This window comes from Typha latifolia, chromosome 9 (assembly GCF_019914945.1).
Source record: "Typha latifolia isolate L0001 chromosome 9, TyphaL0001v2, whole genome shotgun sequence".
NCBI lineage: Eukaryota > Viridiplantae > Streptophyta > Magnoliopsida > Poales > Typhaceae > Typha > Typha latifolia.
The window spans coordinates 11305773-11323891 of NC_133094.1; the positions used below are offsets into that span (position 1 = coordinate 11305773).

An 18119-nucleotide genomic window follows, 5' to 3' on the forward strand; every position below is an offset into this window, starting at 1 on the left:
TCTTTAAATCTATAAAGAGAATTAAATAAAAATTAACTTTAAAGTAAGTATCATGACAATGAAAATTAAATAATAATGAGTTTAAGATTATATTGAGAGATTGAATCAGTGCATCCCTTAGCATCTGAAGTAGTGTCCTAGGAGATCGACGCACACTACTCTAAAAGTAAACGATGGATAGTGAATTAATTTTAAAGAGATAGTGTCCAACACAAAACTCTGTTATGCAAACTATTTTTATTCTATAATCTATAAATTTATTTACTTAATTTTAAATTAAATCTTTATAATTTTTAGAATAAGATCATACCGCCAACAATAACTACATTGAAACTATGGTCTTAGATTCTTTGGTAATGGATGCTAGTGATAGGCATTTGACAGGTGTAGTGATGTGCATAATTAAACTTATGTGCATGTCTATCCAACTACAGTGACATGACTCCATCTCAAATGGTAGAAGGTCAAAGACCCACTTAATTATTGAAGACAAGACCGCTAACGGATAAGTTCATGGTATTTCTTCCCTTGGAATTTTCTTTTTACCATTTTAACTTCAGTAGTCTTTGACCAAATAATAAGTTAATAGTAAAATTATTAAACTATTCAAGATCAAAGTTTGGTTGGTAGAAGAAGATAGAGCGAGTCAAACATCTTGACGACACTAATTTAGAGATTAAAATCTCTAGCTTGAGCATAATGAAGCGGTGATGATGATAAAAAAAAATATAAGAGAAAATAAAAAAGATAGAAAAATACAAATATTCTATAAATTATTTAATATATTATAATTAAGGATATATGTTTTTTATTTGATAAAAATATTAAGATAATATAATTGTCAAAAAATAATATGTAAGATTATATATTAAAAAATAATAATTACCTACTGAACTGGTAATATCTTTCATCCCTATTATTACTTTGAAGATCTTAACTATTAGATCTTTATCAAACTGATTGATAAATAATTAACTCTATGATACGAAAGAAACATTCTATTATAATAAAATATTATTTCATTTAAGTTAATTTAGATTGTTAAATAAAATTAGAAAAAAGTCGTTTTATAAAATTCTCGAGGGATGTGAATCGAAAAATAAGTAAAATATAGTGTGTGACTTATTCGATTTACTACTTCATGAAGCAGTAGAAATTATTTTATCATTTACCTCCTAAATATTAATAGATAATTCAAGTATTCAACAGACCACCGAATCAAGGTAATTTTTTTTTTTTTAAAGTTAGGAATATTTAGCGAAACTGAGTCCATCAAGCTCTCGGTCATCGTCGGTAGTTCGCCGGCACACCCATCACTGTCCCCATCGGCACCGGAGGCGGCGACTCTCCCCTCCGCCGCTGCCGCCTCCTCCTACCTCCTCCGGCGGCGTTGGGGTCGTCGCTGTTGGATGTTAACTTCTTTATCATCCTAACCAGCAATTTGAACATAAACATCATGTTTGATTCTCGATCGATCGAACAAGCTCACTAGCTCAGTTTGATACGTTTTGGGGGAGATTTATAGGAAGTTAGGCGTGTACACAGTACACGTGGACGGCGGTTATCCCCCGATCACGCTATCACTCTACTAATTATTGGGAGAAGAATCGAGTTTTAGACGTCCGATGGTAATTTGACGGCGCTGATGATGAGTCTTTTCTCTATCCAAAATCTCATCGTCCAAAATGTGAAGAGGTTTTAGTGGATATTTATAAAGCAAACACGTTGGGTCGTTTGAACCAAAAACAAAAACAATTTTTAATTTTAAAATTTTAATTTATTTTGATTAAACCTATTTTTAATTTCACTTTGCAAAACTATCAAACCCTTTTTACTATTCTACGAAATCCACAGATAATAGTAAATAAGGAACCTGTACATCCAACAGTAATGATCCGTGAGACCGTAATGCATAACTGGATTGGATTAATTCTGCAAAATAAATGAATAAATAAATCTTGATTTTTTTTGGGGGGTGCAAATTTCACGACCCAACAAATTCAAAATTGTGGTTGTGTTTATTTTATTTTATTTTATTTTTTTTATCCATACTTGTGGAGTAACTAGAATGTGCAATGCATAAAAAGGTTTTAGTTATCAGTAAAGATGCAGTTGTTATATATGAGAAAATAGTGAGTAGTAGTTAAATAATATGCACAATTATAATCCTCCCCACCTAGGACATTTTAATGACATTAAAAAGCTTAGAAAAAAAAACTCAAAAGAGAAACAACCTATTCCCATTAAGTGGAGCATGGTGATTTCATTGTGAAGTTCCTTTAATTAAAAAGAAGAAGAAGAAGAAGAAGAAGAAAGATTCTGATGTTATACGTATATTCTTATTCTCCAAGGCTTACAGCAGCAAGGCATGGAGAGATATTAAGTGAAAAAAAGAAGGAGAAAGCCTAATAGGATCTTGGGCCATGAGGTCCATAGTATCCACATGGAAAAAATAATATAAGCAGGCATAATTTAAAGCTGTGTAAAGCTGGAAGCCACCTGTTGATTAACTGCCAATGGATAAAAAAAAGTGCCGTTAATATCAGAGAGCAAAAAAATGTACAAGAGGATCAGGGAAAGCTCCTGATTTCCTTCCCGAATACAATTGTAATCCATAATCCTATCTGAATTTGCAAGCCAATTTGCAAGACAATTGACTTTTAGAAAAATATAGGAGACAGAGAAGGAAGAGAAGAGAAGGAAAGAAGGAAGAGATGATCCTCGTAGACCAATGTGCATGGTGCACACCCTTCAATGCATCAACGAGCATAGAATCTGACTCAATAGAGAGGGCAGTGAAGCCCAAAAGACGGAGACGGAGGCAGAGGAGGGCATCTCAGGGAGCAAGAGCAGCGGAAAATCTGTCAAAGCGGTTGTCAGCTATAATCAGAGAGCTTTACAGTAATCGCAAGATGAAGCCCGCCCCACCAAGCTTGTTGAGGCCTGAAAATGAGCCATTAGTGTTGAGCTTCAAAATTACTAGCAGTTTGGGTTCCCAGTGGATGAATTCGTAGGTGAGTAAAAGAGTATGTTCACAGATTGGGGATACCGATTTGCAGGAGGTCCTTTTTATTGGATAAAAATTCTCAGGAGTTGTTGAAGGCTAAAGCCAAATGTGCTAAAATGTCACCTCAATAAGAGAATAGAGAAGGCTCTTTGAGGAGGGAAGAGTCCCTCCTCTCTTCAAGAGTCAGTACCTGTTCTCCTAGTTAGGTTGTCCCATGCCTAAGTTCCATGAAGCATGAAGCAGATATATTGGCCCATAATGAGGAGCCGAGATTGCAATCGAAAATTAGGTGCTCCATAGTCTCCTCTTGGAGGCTATAGATAGGGCACGCCAGGCCAGAATACAGTGCAATCGAGCTCAGAGTAGTGCACATAGGGAGGTAATTCCAACAAAGTTCAAAGTACTGAACTTTTGCTATCATTTACACCCTACCTTACAGACATTTATTATTCGATCATTATATTTTACTTAACATACCTACAAAATACCTTATTGTTAATTTTCTTAATAAACAATTACCATATGGACGAATGAAATAACTATAAATGCAAAATAGTCTTAGTATGCTTAAATAAGTTTTTTAGGTTAAGGGTAAATGAGGGGTATTTTAGGTTTTTAAACTTTTAACTTTTAGAAGTAACAAAATATTCTCTATCGTTATGGTAAAACTAACTCAAAAGGTGTTTTTGAGGCAAAAAAAAGAAGTGGTAATCTAATGATATATATCTAGAGTCTTTTTGCAGCTTAATTATATTTTAATGGATATGTAAATTATGTGCACTCTATTATAATAAATATGCATTGAATATAGAAAATAGATAAACTCAATTTTCAGAAGCCTAATCTTATCAATTGAAAAAAAAAACTACAGTTAAATTGCAGAAGCTCCTAAATAATGTGGTAAGGTGTGGATAATAATAAAAGTAAAAAGTTGGGTCTTACCATAAATTCCCAGGAAGAAAAGGGATTCTGATGTGATCCTTGTACACTCTCTAGTGGTATGGATTAGTAGTAAGGAATCCACATAGAAACAGTAATAGGCATGACCTCCTAGGCTTAAAGCAGCAAGAAGTGGGGAGAAAGTGGTGTATAATAAGGATAAAAGAGCCTAATATGATCTAAAGGCCATACAGGTCATACTAACTCCACATGAATCACATGAAAATATAATACTATAGGCAGGTAAAGCTGGAAGCCACCTGCCCAAGTTATCCCTTCCGGGTTGGCAAAAGTTACAATATCATGAGAAGATGGCCCGTACCTAGCAGAAGAGAGGTATTCTTGAAAAAAAAACGGAAGGTCACTTATCTAATTTTACAGTATATGATTTATATTCTTAGATCCACCTTCCTACTTCTCTTCACTGGATATTTAATAATGTGCTTACAAGAAAAAAGAAGAAGAAGAAAAGTTGGTCTTAGTAACTTCAGTAGTGTCTGCTTGCTGTTATATCTTTATGTAACCAATATTAAGCATGAATAGAGGAGGTTTAGGTTAAGTAGCTTAACATCTGCGTAAAACTTTTAGTAAAAAAATGCTATGAAAATATATGCTCAGAATAGAAGTTACTCTGAAGGTTAATGATCATGATATAGTGCTTCCTTTTCTTTTGACAAAATGATCATGATAAAATGCCTAGATACAAATACCAGGTTTTTGAACTGATCGCAAACAGGCAGGAATTTTATATTAACAGACATACCTGGAAATTGTTACCGTCAGTTCAGGGACAATGATTCAGAATATAAATTCCATTGTTTCATGCATCGATGATCAGGTTCAGAAGAACATCATGAGCTCATGCACATGTAGATTTAAAATCTGATTCTGTTTCAAATACTTCACATAATTGCTAACTGTCGTGTTATACCTTGTTCTGAAACTTGATGACATCAGCTGCACATGTTTAATGCAAAGGTCAAGAAAGAGAAACCAATTCATCATAATAAACCCAAAAAATGATATGCTGTTCACCTCTATCCAAAGCAAATTATTAATCATCACAGGTATAGTCATTAGACAGCAGGATTTACCAGCCACATCAAGGCCAAAAGCAACTAGAAGTTAGAAACAATTTAATAGAGTCCCTACTACCAACATGCCGGAAGTCGAAAGTATTAGGCACACATGAACACCAATAGCATCTTTAAAAGAGATGTCCCAACAATTTGGATAAATATATTCCATGAGACTATACCATATATAGAAGGTAAATGTACCACTTGCCTCTACACGCAATCCAACAACATAAATATGAAGTGTTTCTGTTATACTAAAGCCCCACCTTTTGTAGTCAGAAATCCATTCACATTGCTTGAGCTGACAGAAAATTTATCATTCGATCAAACCTCTACCTTAAGCAAATCTCTAGCATGATCCACTAAATAGCTCTGTGGGCCATAGCATATGCTTGCTAGATATCCACCATAGCTCAGTAAATGAATGGCTAGCTGATAAAGGCATTTCATTTTGTCTTGAAGGAAAACATCTGACTGGTAATCACATGCAAAACACTTGCATGTGGAAAAGGTGGTAGTGCCTTCACCATGAGAACACTGAGCTTGAAGCATTGCCATGTCAACCCAACTTAAGTCAAACGGATTCTTGATCTTCTCCAGGTATAAGAAACCTTCTATTAAAAAAGGCCAGCAATATAATAACATAGTAGAGATGCATCCAGCAAACTGCATAGACATTACCTTGAACTCATACCAAGGCAGGGAACCTTTTCTTAAGTTGAACTCGTAACATGAAACTAAGTTGAAGATTGAGTTTGACTCATATCTTTGTCCGCTTGATTGCCATGTTGAGCTTCGAACAAGATTTAATGTAGTTTCCCCAGCACTTACTAAAAAATGAGAGGTGGCTGCTATAAAGGAAGATTCAGACAACAATAAGCAGTGTGTAGCACCTGCTAGCAGCAAAGAATATGCTGCAGCAGCCCTGCTCATCTTGAAGGTTTTGTAATTGTTCTCAATGTGTAGGTCAGTAGAATATAATCCTTGAGCACGCAACCTATAGGCAGATGCCAGTGTCATGTACGCCTTGAGAGAAAGGTAATGAAGGGGGTGCAATATGAATTGTCTTCCTGAAAGCTTATCTTTCTGCAAGTCTTCGTATTGTAAGCTTTGATAAAGCATGCTTTCAAGCTTATCACAACATGCTTTAGGATCATCATCTGATGCGTATTCAGCTATTGCTTGGCTTACAACATCAGCTAGCTCTTCACATAGTACAGCTGCACTATTATTGTTTCCCAAATTCAAGTTCATTTCATCAAACTGGGAAAAGATGCTCAAACTTATTAGTTGTAAAATAATAATTTAATGAGCAAGACTCTAATGAAGACAAGTTCATATTATTGTTGTCTAACCAAGAAGTATAAAGAACATAACTTTTTGAAAAATATTTAAATGCCTAAGATAAAAGCACCAGCTCAGAAATGATGCGAAGAAAAGGTATCAGAAATTTAACGTCTTGGATCAAGTCAGGAGATTACTGGCAAATGTGATATATTTGATATGAGTCATTCTATATTTCTCATGATTTTCAAGTCAAGTCTACTAAGATAATTAGCAGGAACAAAGTACTGAATGAAGACAACAAAGATACATCCATATGATTTATAAGTAATATATTTGATATCAGTCTTTCTAATGTTCATTTGAACTTGAATCAGAGTCTATCCTATTTAATCTAATACTTTATCACATGTTAACTCTTAGGCTTCAAACTCAAGACTAAAGTAATATCAATATATTACTTTATCACGAAATGGACAATAAAAATGTGGAAGAGATGCCCCTAACTTTATATCTTATGTCTTGCTAAATGCATGAATCTCAAAATCCTTTGACTAACTGCAACTTATAGGCCACTATGACACAACTTGTCCAAACAAGTAACTACGTTTTATATTTGCAAATAGCAATATCTCCTCTATCAGAATCTTAAGATGCAAAAGAATAGATGGTAAGTGATGCAGGACAACGTCTTGATTGTAAAGTTGAGAAGAAAAAGTAAGGAGAAATAATCAAACCCGTAGAATCCACCAATCGGGGTGTCGGAATCCACCAATCGGGGTGTCGGAATCCACCGACGTTGGAATCCATCAACAAACACTCAATAGACAAAAACTCTCAAAATATTCATTAACTCATAAAAGATGATTACAAGCTTTTATATAGGCAAAATAAAATAAAAGACAAAAGACGAAAATAGCCCTAGAAGGTGACTAGTTACAACCCTCGTTAAGCCAAAGGGCCACAGGTGCAGCCCTTTTGTGCTTACGAGAATACACGTGACGAAAAGTGGTGTCCCCACCAACTCTCCCGGGGTGGAAGAAACTCGACACAGTCGAGTGGCTCTGATAGTACTCCAAAATGTCAGGGCCAAGCTGCTGTAACTCCTCGTGAGCGATCCACGTACAATCAGACTCGGGTCGCCCGTGCCATCGAACGAGAAAACGGTGAACCCCTCCTTCTGCAGTAGATGTTATTTGATCATCTAAAATAGCGTCTATCTTTTCTTGTGATGTGGATGGGAAATGAGAAGTGATAGGTGGCACAGCAGGGATGTCTGGAAGGGTAGTAGATGTAGCATAGGGTTCGGTAGGGATATGCATAGGTGGATGGTAGGATGCTAGATCCTCAATAATAAAAGTACAACTAATGCCATAATCAGGGGGAATATCAATGACATAAACGTTAGCACCGACACGTTTCAAAACTTGGAAATGTCCTGCACTACGGGAATGCAACTTCCGAATAGCTCCCGAAGGGAATCGTTCGGGTCTGAGATGAATCATAACATGATCTCCAACATCGAACTCCTTGGCACGTTTGTGCAAGTCGGCATGTATTTTATGCTGGTGATTACTCGCCTTAATTCGCTTTGTGATCTCTTGATGCAAAGAATGAACATGATGTGCAAATGCTTCGGCAAACTCAGAGACTCTAGAATGAGATGACATAGGCAATAGATCTAGAGGTTTGCGTTCTTTAAAACCATGAACAACTTCAAATGGACTCATGCCAATAAACCTATTAATGGAGTTATTATATGCAAATTGGGCTATAAGAAGAATGACATCTTAGTTTTTGTTATGATTACCCACGAGACAACGCAAAAGATTCCCAAGACTACGATTAACGACCTCGGTTTGACCATCAGTTTGAGAATGATAGGCAGTAGAAAATTTTAATTTTGTGCCAACCATGTGCCATAAGGTTTTTCAAAAATAGCTCATAAAGCGAGCATCCCGGTCAGAAACAATAGTTTTTGGAAGACCATATAACTTGACAATATGGGCAAAGTACAATTTGGCCATTTATGATGCATCAGAGGTCTTAGTACAAGGAATAAAATGGGCCATCTTAAAGAAGTGATCCACAACCACGAGGATTGAATCATGTTTTCTAAATGTGCAAGGCAATCCCAAGACAAAATCCATACTAACGTCCTGCCACGGGTGATCAGGCACAGATAACGGAGTGTAAAGTCCAGTATTTTATTTTCTGTGCCTTGCTAACTGACAAGTCCTACATTGACCAACTAATTTTGCGACGTCATGTTTGAGATTTGGCTAGTAGAATTGGCGCTCCACTTCCTCAATAGTTTTATCATGTCCAAAATGATCCAGTAGGCCACCGGCACACCGGCATAGATCTCCCAAACAAGGAAGTCACGCACGGACGTACGGGGAACACAAAGCTTGTTAGCCTTAAACAAGTAACCGTCTTGGAGGGAATAACTGTCCAAAGCTAAGTTCGGATCAGTCAGTAAAGTGAGAACGATTTCTCTAAAGTCCAGACAAGTTGTATAATCTTCCTTCATTTTATCAAACCTAGTGACTTTGATGCTAATGGCAGACAGAAGGTTAACCCTTCTGCTAAGCGCATCAGCCACCTTATTCTCAACCCCAGCTCTATGTTTGAGTACAAAAGTGTACTCCTGTAAGAACTCGATCCAACGAGCATGTCTCGAATTTAGTTTCTTCTGAGAATTTAGAAATCGAAGAGCTTCGTGGTCGGAATAAAGCACGAATTCATGCGGAAGTAAATAATGGCGCCAATAGCGTAAAACTTGAATAACCGCATAAAATTTCTTATCGTAAGTGGAGTACTTTTGCTTAGCCTCATTTAGTTTTTCACTGAAATAGGTAACAGGATGGCGTTCCTGGCTAAGGACACTGCTGATCCCAATGATTGAGGCATCACATTCCACCTCGAAAGCTTTAGAAAAGTCAAGAAGACGCATTACAAGCACTATTGTCATTTTCTTCCTAATCTCCTCAAAAGCCTTATTTGCTACCTTACTCCAATGAAAATCTCCTTTCTTCAAGCAAGCAGTGATCGGCGACATGATAGTACTAAACCCTCGAATGAAGCGGCGATAACAAATAGCAAGGCCATGAAAGCTACGCACATCATGAATATTTCGTGGTTCTGGCCAATCAACAATTGCCTTGATCTTCTCAAGATCAGCACAGACTCCTTCTGAAGTAACCACAAATCCTAAGAAGATGACTTGATCGACAAGAAAAGAACACTTCTTCCTATTGCCATAGAGTTGAGCAGCACGAAGCGCTAGACAGACTTGACGCAAATGGTCCAAATAAAGATCTTTTGATCGACTATAAATCAAAATGTCATCAAAATACACCACAAGAAATTTTCCCATGAATGGGCGAAGCACTTGTGTCATAACACGCATGAAAGTGCTTGGGGTATTTGATAAACCGAAAGGCATTACCAACCATTCATACATACCGTCTTTCGTCTTAAAAGCAGTTTTTCATTCATCGCCTAGGCGAATTCGGATTTGGTGATAACCACTTTTAAGATCGATCTTAGAGAAAATTAAAGCTCCCGCCATCATATCAAGCATGTCATCAAGTCGTGGAATAGGAAAATGATATTTGACTATTATTCTATTGATGACTCGACTATCGACACACATATGCCAAGACCCATCCTTCTTTGGCGTGAGCAAAGCAGGCACAGCACAAGGTCTTAGGCTCTCGCGAATGAAACCCTTCATAAGAAGTTCATTTACCTGATGTTGCAGTTCAGCATGTTCTTTGGGGCTCATTCGATAGTGTGGCAAGTTTAGGAGAGACGCTCTAGGGACAAAGTCAATTGCATGTTGGATATCACGTAAAGGAGGCAATTAGTCCGGCAGATCATCCGGGAACACATCTTGAAACTCATTTAGTATAGGAGCAGATTCATCGGATGATGGAGTAAGGGTAGTGCTCCCAACTTCACAAGCCACCAAGGCAAACACAATAGAGCCTTAGTTTGCTTCCTTTTCAAATTCTTTAGAATTTATTATGTGCAAACCCTTTTACTTGGAGCATTTTTCTTGTTATTTTTATTAATTATTTTAGGGCGCATAAGATTTATCTTAATCTTTTTGCCTTCAAAATAGAAAGAGCATGAGTTGGAACGCCCAAAAATAGTTACATCATGATCAAATAACCAAGGGCGGCCTAAAATGATATGTCCTACATTCATCGGCACAATGTCACACCACATATCTTCCTTATAAGAAAGGAAAGTGATAGGAACAAGGCATCTCTCATTTATAGTAATGGAAAAATCATTTACCCAAGATACCTTATAAGGATTCGGATGAAGTGTAGACTTTAACGCCAGACAAGATATAACGTTAGAAGAGACGGCGTTAATACAACTCGCACTGTCGATGGTGACTTTGCAATCTTTAGTCCCACATTTAATGTAAGTGTGGAATATTGCATTCCTTCGCCAATCATCGATCTCCCGAGGTTGCGTCAAAGCGCAACGAACGACACCAACAGTATGGTCTTCATAATCATGATCTTCGTCACTATCTTGAACATCATCAAGGTCAAGTTCATAAACTTGTTCATCGAGCTCATTTTTCCCGATAGTGTCATCCTGTTCCCCAAGATAAAGGGCATTTCGAGGACAGTTTGAGACCACATGACCAACTTGTCTGCATTTGTAACATCGACGGGGGTCATTAATAGGTGTAGTTTCATGGAGAGACCCCTTTTTTTTGTCAGGTTGGGCAGGTGCGACAGGTTGGGTAGTTCTGGTAGGTACCGATGGTGGTGGAGCTTTTACACTAGCAGGTGCGTAACTGGGAAGGGTGCGCCTAATTGGTCGCCTAGGCAATTGTTGCCTATTAACCATCTCGTAGTTCAACGCAAGAGTGTAAGCTTGGTCTAAAAAGGTAACCTCCCGGAAAACTAACTCTCTTCGAATGTCGTCGTTAAGGCCACGCCTAAAACGACTCAGCGTCATCCTCTCATCCTCCACAACATTACACCTCAGCATATATTCCTCAAATTGGGAGACATAATCGCTCACATGCTTATTTTTTATTTAAAATTATTCCATTGATCCAAAAGGTCACTAAGATAAGAATGTGGCAAATATTTTTCTTTTAATTTTTCTTTCATTTCATGCCAATGAATTATGGGAGGTTGGTTTCATCGCACTAAAAATTGTTCTATACTTTGCCAAAACAGTTTGACTCGGCCGACTAGTTTCATTTGGGCAAATCTAACGCGTCGATTTTCTGGTAGATCATATCACTTAAAGTAGTCCATCTCACGGAGCCAGTCAGTAAATACAGCAGGATCTAAGCGACCGTCAAAAGTTAGAACATCCACCTTAATATTTTTTATAATTTGATTGTCATAGTTTTGAGATTCTCTAAAGGCGACATTGTCTTTAAACCCCCTGTTATTATGAAAATCAAATGTATCTTCACGATAATTTTGCCTATGGGATTCTCTCAGGACCTCTCTCATGGTGAGGGTAGTATGGAGCATGTCAATTGGTCTCGACATTAGGAGCGACACGCGTGGCACCCGTGTTGGACGCACCGACGTCACTCCTGGTCTCATGTTGGTCACGACCCATCTCAATAGCCTCAAGACGAGCATTGAAGTCGTCCAATCTGGTTGTAATGGTTTCAATGGACTCTTGTAAAAATCAACGAAAATCTTCTATGTTATTAGGTTCCATAACAGACTGGGATGAAGGGTGAGACTCTCCTACCACTACGAAGGTTCATATAAAGTGTCTCTATCACTAAAGAAATAAATGCAATAAATGAATGATGATATGCAAGCTAAGAGATCACAGCGAACAATAAGGGAGTAATAACCAGAATAACCTACAGCCACTTATAAAGTTTTCAGTAAAAGCCAGTCAACTCAGCAAAAAAATTGCAAACCAGTAGTACAAGCTCCCGAGATCGAGACGGGGACTGCAGATATGTCAAGACTTTCCCTCTAACCCAGCTAGTTCTACCGTTAATATTAATTGTTTTTTTTTGTAATAAACAAAAAGAAGTAGGTAGGCAATATTAGGCTCAAGCGCTTGTTGAAATAAAACAAATGAATTAAGCAATGTAAATAGATAGGCAATAGCAGGCAATAACAGGTTCAATATGGTTATGATCCGCACCAATAGAAAGACAGTTGTTATTTTAAGACTAACAAATAACAGTAAAGAAAGGACGGATGTTACCGAATGTCACACGTCCACTGAGGATGGTCGTGATAACGGTGGCCGGAATCCGACAACAGCTGCGGTGGTAGGGACAGCGGCGGCGGCTACGGTGGCAGGGAGCTGCAAGAATGGCAGCGACGACTGCGACGATGCAGTAGCAGGACCGCGTAGGGGCTGCAGCGACGGCAGCAATGGAGATAGGCTGCGACAGGGGCGATGGAAGATGACGATGGGTTTGGATTGGTTTGCAAGTTTTGGGTTGGTTGGGATTAAGTTAGGAAAGTAGATAAGATTGTGGAAACTAATCCCCAAAATTAGGGAAACTAATTTTCAAAAATTATGAAAACTAATCCCTAAAATTGTGGAAACTAATCCCTAAAATTTTGGAAACTAATCCCCAAAATTATGGAAATTAATCACAAATAATTTCCTAAAATTAAGGAAAGGTAAATAAGAAAAAAAAAATATCTTCTAAATTAATTTCAAAATTTTTGAAATTCAAAATTAAAGATAAAGATGAAACAAATAAACTGAATTTCGGAATTATTTTTTTCTCTTTTTTTTTCAGAGAGCTCTTTCTTCTTTTTTCTTTTCTTTTTTCAGAGAGCTCTTTTTTTTTCTTTTCTTTTGTCTCTCTCTTTTTTTTTAAGAGAGTTTTTTTTTTAATCTAAAACGGGGAAAGAAAATCTATTGAATAAAGCTTACTTGTGATTATCTCCTTGTGTGGAGATTCGATGATGGTAATGATTTATTGTTTTCCTCCTTGAGAGTGATCTCCTCGCGTAACTCGGATTTGGATCCTAATGTTATCGGGCGATGGATCTCGTAGCGATCTGGTGTTCGTGGAGTGATTGATCTGACAAAGAAAAGATGAGGCGCTGCGTAGAATCCAGGCGTTGGAGCGTCCATAAACTAGAAAACGATCTGCTCTGATACCAAAGCTGATGCAGGACAACATCTTGATTGTAAAGTTGAGAAGAAAAAGTAAGGAGAAATAATCAAACCTGTGGAATCCACCAATCGGGGTGTCGAAATCCACCGACGTTGGAATCCACCAATCGGGGTGTCGAAATCCACCGACGTTGGAATCCATCAACAAACACGCAATAGCCAAAAGCTCTCAAAATATTCATTAACCCATAAAAGATGATTACAAGCCTTTATATAGGCAAAATAAAGTAAAAGACAAAAAACGAAAATAACCCTAGAAGGTGACTAGTCACAATCCTCGTTAAGCCAAAGGGCCACGGGTGCAGCTCTTTTGTGCTTACAAGAATACACGTGACGAAAAGTGGTGTCCCCACCAGTAAGCACGTATCCAACCAAAATAGAAACGAAAAACTTAGAACTTAAAGTTCTTGATAAATCCTTATCCATAAGTGGATAGAACACTATGCACGTGAGTTTAGATTCTTACATTCAACATATGATCTATATATATTTCCGGCGACATGGTACAACGTTTACAGCAGCAAATGAATCTATAATTTGACCACAGATCAGACTGCCTTGCTGCCTGAAAGAGTAAACAGTGAGCTTCATGAGGAAACAAGAAGAATGAAAATAAGCATAAGACAACAGATTGTACCATCAAGGACAACTTATTTAGGCCCAAGTCAATGGAACATATATATAATTGGAGATTTCATTGAATTGTCTACAGCATGCTAATGCTAACAGGTAAATACACATAGCGGAAAGAATTTACATATGACTCAATACATTCTTAGGAAGGAGCACACACAAATGATGGTGCAAAGCAAGAAAAGAAAACCTCCCATAAACAAAAAGGCACTAAGGTACTTGGCATACTTTAGCCAAAAATTGATGAATGTAGAAAATTCGTAATATCCATAACCAACTTAAGGTAAAAAATAAAAGATAAAAGGAGTGCAACACCCTAAATAAAAACCTGCTGAGGTAATTAACTTTATTTTGCCATTAAAGCTGATCGATTCGTCAGCTTTATGCAGTGATTATATGTTAGACAGTTGAAACTGCAACAACTTTCCATTCCTTTGTCGTGGAAAAGGCAATGCTTAGCTTTTTTAATCAATTAACTTCTGTCGTAGTCTCGAAAGAGAAATTCCATGTTTCATTTTTCAAATGCCAGATTCTTATGCTAAGGCCTATAACCAGATTCTTATGCTAGCATCAGATTTGTAGTACAAAATAAATAAAAAAGAATTTTAAGGACGCTAATGCATAAGATCTTCAGAGGCACAAAAGCTATACCTTAGGCTGTAGAAGGTCAGTATATGTAATGCAAACCTCCTCCCCTTTCTTGACTTCCTTGATACTGCGTACTACAATTCTCGGGCCATAAGTAGAGAGTCCTAGGTAAGAAGCAAAACTAGTAACTACATTTGAATAATTCTATATAAATGGAAGACAGAAATATGACAGAACAGGAACAGAAACTTTTACCCTGAGAGAGACCAATGTCTTCATAGTTCCATACCTGCCATTGCAACCAATATCAAGCTCCGTAAACCATTCTACAGAACAAATAATATAAAATTAAAATTCTTACTTTTCTTCAGTACTTTATGTGAAAGCATAGCTGACAGATGTACCATTAGAATGAATAACTATATCAGTGGAAGGTATTAGAACATATTCATCTTACCAAAGTTGGTGTCTCTCCTGTACTAGCAGGGGAAACCCAAAAGGAACCCAATTCACAAGGAAGGTGGTCTTTGCACCAGGAAGCTAGCTCGAATCTATAACAAGCATTAGGCAAGCAGCTATGATTGAACCACGAGAAGCAAGGCCCATATACTGCAAGCCCAAGGGCCCACTCCTCATTAATCTGCACTTCCACAGAATTAGTCATCACTGCCCACAATGCCACTTCCTGCACCATCACTGACCTATGATAACTTTGCTTCTCTTCTGCTCGTTTCCTCCTCCTAGCACAAGACATCAGTGATCCTGCTTCCCTTATCCTCTCAGCAACAACTCCTCCTTCTTTTAGAACTTTCTTGAGATCACTCACTAGCAACCCACCTATCCGATTTGGTAGCTCAGTCCAAGGAGGAGAAGGGACAAACCCTTGCACCTCAAAGAAATATAGGAGACGAAGTGCAGCACGGATATCGGCAGTATCATCACCAAGGGAACACGTGGAGGGATACGTGAATTGGAGAAGAAAGTGGCATTCACCGGAAGAGGAGTGGATAACAGAGTCAGAAGCAAAGCAAGCAGCAGAGCAGTAACGAATCGAAGCTTTGCAAGTAGTACAAGAGATAGGGAAGATGGAGTTAAAAGGTTCTTGATGATTGAGGGAATGTGCAGGGAAATGGGAAGGTAGCACTCGAAAACACGAGGAGCAGTGAGAATAGAGGAAAGAATCATGTAGAGCAGCAGCACAGGGACGAATAGATGGGGTGAGGTCTTGAGACATGCTTATGTTCTCACTTGCTCGCATCTCCATCACCATACTACTGTGCTCCTCCAATTCATATAATGTTATATCAACACGGAGGGTTTACAAATCTTAAGTAAGACCAGCAGGTTGCCTCAGGGTGGCCACTTCATGAGTACTGTGGCCTTAGGTGCAATTGTCCACGGGACATGGTGTCATCACAAGTTTCTCATTACCATGCTGAACCTAATCAATAATAAACAATATATCATCATGCTCTAGTTGGAATTTCTGTTGCTTCGCAATTCCGTTTTTCAGATTTCTTTCAAGTCAAAAGGAACTATCATCTCTCATAGCTAAGTATCAAAGTTAAGGTCGTGCCGCATCAAGAAGATTGACATTTCATCACTCTGTGGAATCAATTGAATTGTCAGTTAAAAGCCCTGCAGGCATGAATCGCCGAATAAAGAAATTCAGAAGGCGCCAAAGGACAATAGGAGGTAACATATGAAACTCATAGATCTGAAAAATCAATATTATGTTGGATGCAGTTGCAATGCATCTCTAAAATTATATTGCTCAATTAAAAGGTTATCACAATAACGGATCCAATTAATACAAAGACATTCAACTCTTAATGCCAACTTGTAAAGTATTGTAACTAAATACCTGCTTGATGCAAAATTAGTAAGATATAAGACATAAGATTTTGTTTTTATCTTTGAGAAGACAATTGAAACAAATAATTGGCATCAAGATATTCACAACTGGGAGTGTCACACTATGGAAGCCTTAAATGGTCACAAATGATAAAAGAGCAAGAAAAAAATACTACAGGAACGAACATAAAAACTGTGTAATTCATGTGGAAATGAAAGACTTCCCAAATTAGAATTGTAAAAGAATATCTGTTGGACCTTATCTTTTTCACCATCCTATTGATGAACTTGGGCAAGTGTTTAGTATTCTGATAACGTATTTGTATCAATAGAAACTGTGACCACCTGAAACCTGTTTTGAAATTTTCAGTGCTACTTCAATGATAAGTAATAAGTATAACACAAGTACCTGAAAAATCAAATCTGGATGGACACGAGAAGAATGGAAGAAGACCTACTCAATATATGTTCAGATGATGGATTCTATGTGACATTAAAAGTTACATGAAGTCAGCAACAATCATTCCTGGTGTCACAACTGATTTGTTTATTTGAATAAGACAAGAAGCTTCAACTGGGAAAGTAAGTACAAGTCAAAGATTCAGATATGAAAACAATGTAAGTTGCAGACATAAGTGAAGAAAATAATTTGCTCATTTCCAGAGGTTGCTAACAATTTAAATATGTGGGAACTAATTATGAAGAATGAGACTTTCTCCCAAAATTCATAGAATCAACCACAAATCATATTGTACTAACCTGACAAGCAACCAAAAAACCAATTAAAAAAAATACAACTTTTACAAAGCTCTTACCCTAGTCTCCAGCCCACCTACAAATGAGAAAATAGCTCCTTATTTGGCACCCCCAATCAAATACCCACCCTAAGCCTAACAAAGTTATAAAAATCCAATCACGTATAATTTTGGGTGCCAAAAGTCAAGTTCAGCCAAAGAGCCTAGGGTATCAACTTATCTACTAAATGCATGTCATAAATCCTAAAATCTGTCAAAAATAGACAATAAAATGTCAACTTCATCTCATAAAAAAAAACTCATCAATAAGTGCCCGCCGAAAATTTTGATAAAAAAATTGGATATCGGAAATGTTTGCTTCCTTTCGGCAACACTAGACATGCGCGAATCCAAACGACAAAACTACAAAGAAATTTTCGAGACACATAATTCGCAATCAAAGCAAGAAGAAGAAGAAAAAGAGCTCCCCCGAGATGCTAATAAAAAACTCAATTGAAAAAATTAGGAGCAGAGAGATGAGAAAGCAAAGGTAAGAAATTAAAGTTACAAAAATAATACATAATAATGTAATAAATTGTCATCGACTACCTAGGAGAGAGGATATTTACCCACGGAGACGCGGAGAGAGCGCTCATCGAGAGGAGTCGGCAATGGACGTGGGAGAGGAAAGGTCTTGGCTGTGTGCCTGGGTGAACTAACGTACTAAAGGGGGAAGAAAAGGAATACGGTGCCGTCTCCTTTCATTGCCGTCTTTGTGTTGCAAAAGCTTGCAGACTTCTGCCAAGGCACAGAAAACGGGTCGGATTTAGTTCCATTGCGGAC

The 18119-nt window shown here is 37.6% G+C and overlaps 1 protein-coding gene across 12 annotated transcripts; it reads right to left on the minus strand.

The window, feature by feature from the left end:
* Window positions 1-2502: 2502 nt before the first annotated feature.
* Window positions 2503-18025, minus strand: LOC140795278 (protein SET DOMAIN GROUP 41). Of its 12 annotated transcripts, none has more exons than XM_073147765.1 (10): window positions 17906-18009; window positions 17001-17116; window positions 16801-16894; window positions 15146-16293; window positions 14944-14977; window positions 14752-14852; window positions 13934-14032; window positions 5292-6288; window positions 4710-4903; window positions 2503-2943 (listed from the first exon to the last, which is right to left on the minus strand). In XM_073147765.1, the coding sequence occupies exons 4-8, from the start codon at window positions 15956-15958 to the stop codon at window positions 5350-5352; spliced, it is 1986 nt and encodes a 661-aa protein (XP_073003866.1). In that variant the 5' UTR covers window positions 15959-16293; window positions 16801-16894; window positions 17001-17116; window positions 17906-18009; the 3' UTR covers window positions 2503-2943; window positions 4710-4903; window positions 5292-5349. The 12 variants fall into 12 exon arrangements, with proteins under 12 accessions (XP_073003866.1, XP_073003868.1, XP_073003873.1 ...); XM_073147767.1 differs by having other exon boundaries at window positions 16952-17116; XM_073147772.1 differs by lacking the exons at window positions 16801-16894; window positions 17001-17116 and having other exon boundaries at window positions 5292-5616; window positions 5707-6288; window positions 17906-18025.
* Between the last annotated feature and the right edge of the window lie 94 nt (window positions 18026-18119).

What these genes read in the sequence shown, in the direction of transcription:
- LOC140795278 (XM_073147764.1), bottom strand. Translation starts at nt 15,958, where the DNA reads ATGGTGATGGAGATGCGAGCAAGTGAGAACATAAGCATGTCTCAAGAC. An exon ending in CTGACCTTCTACAGCCTAAG is followed by an intron (nt 14,033 to 14,751) that starts GTATAGCTTTTG and finishes TTACTCTTTCAG; the next exon opens with GCAGCAAGGCAGTCTGATCT. An exon ending in ATATAGATCATATGTTGAAT is followed by an intron (nt 6,289 to 13,933) that starts GTAAGAATCTAA and finishes ATCTTTTCCCAG; the next exon opens with TTTGATGAAATGAACTTGAA.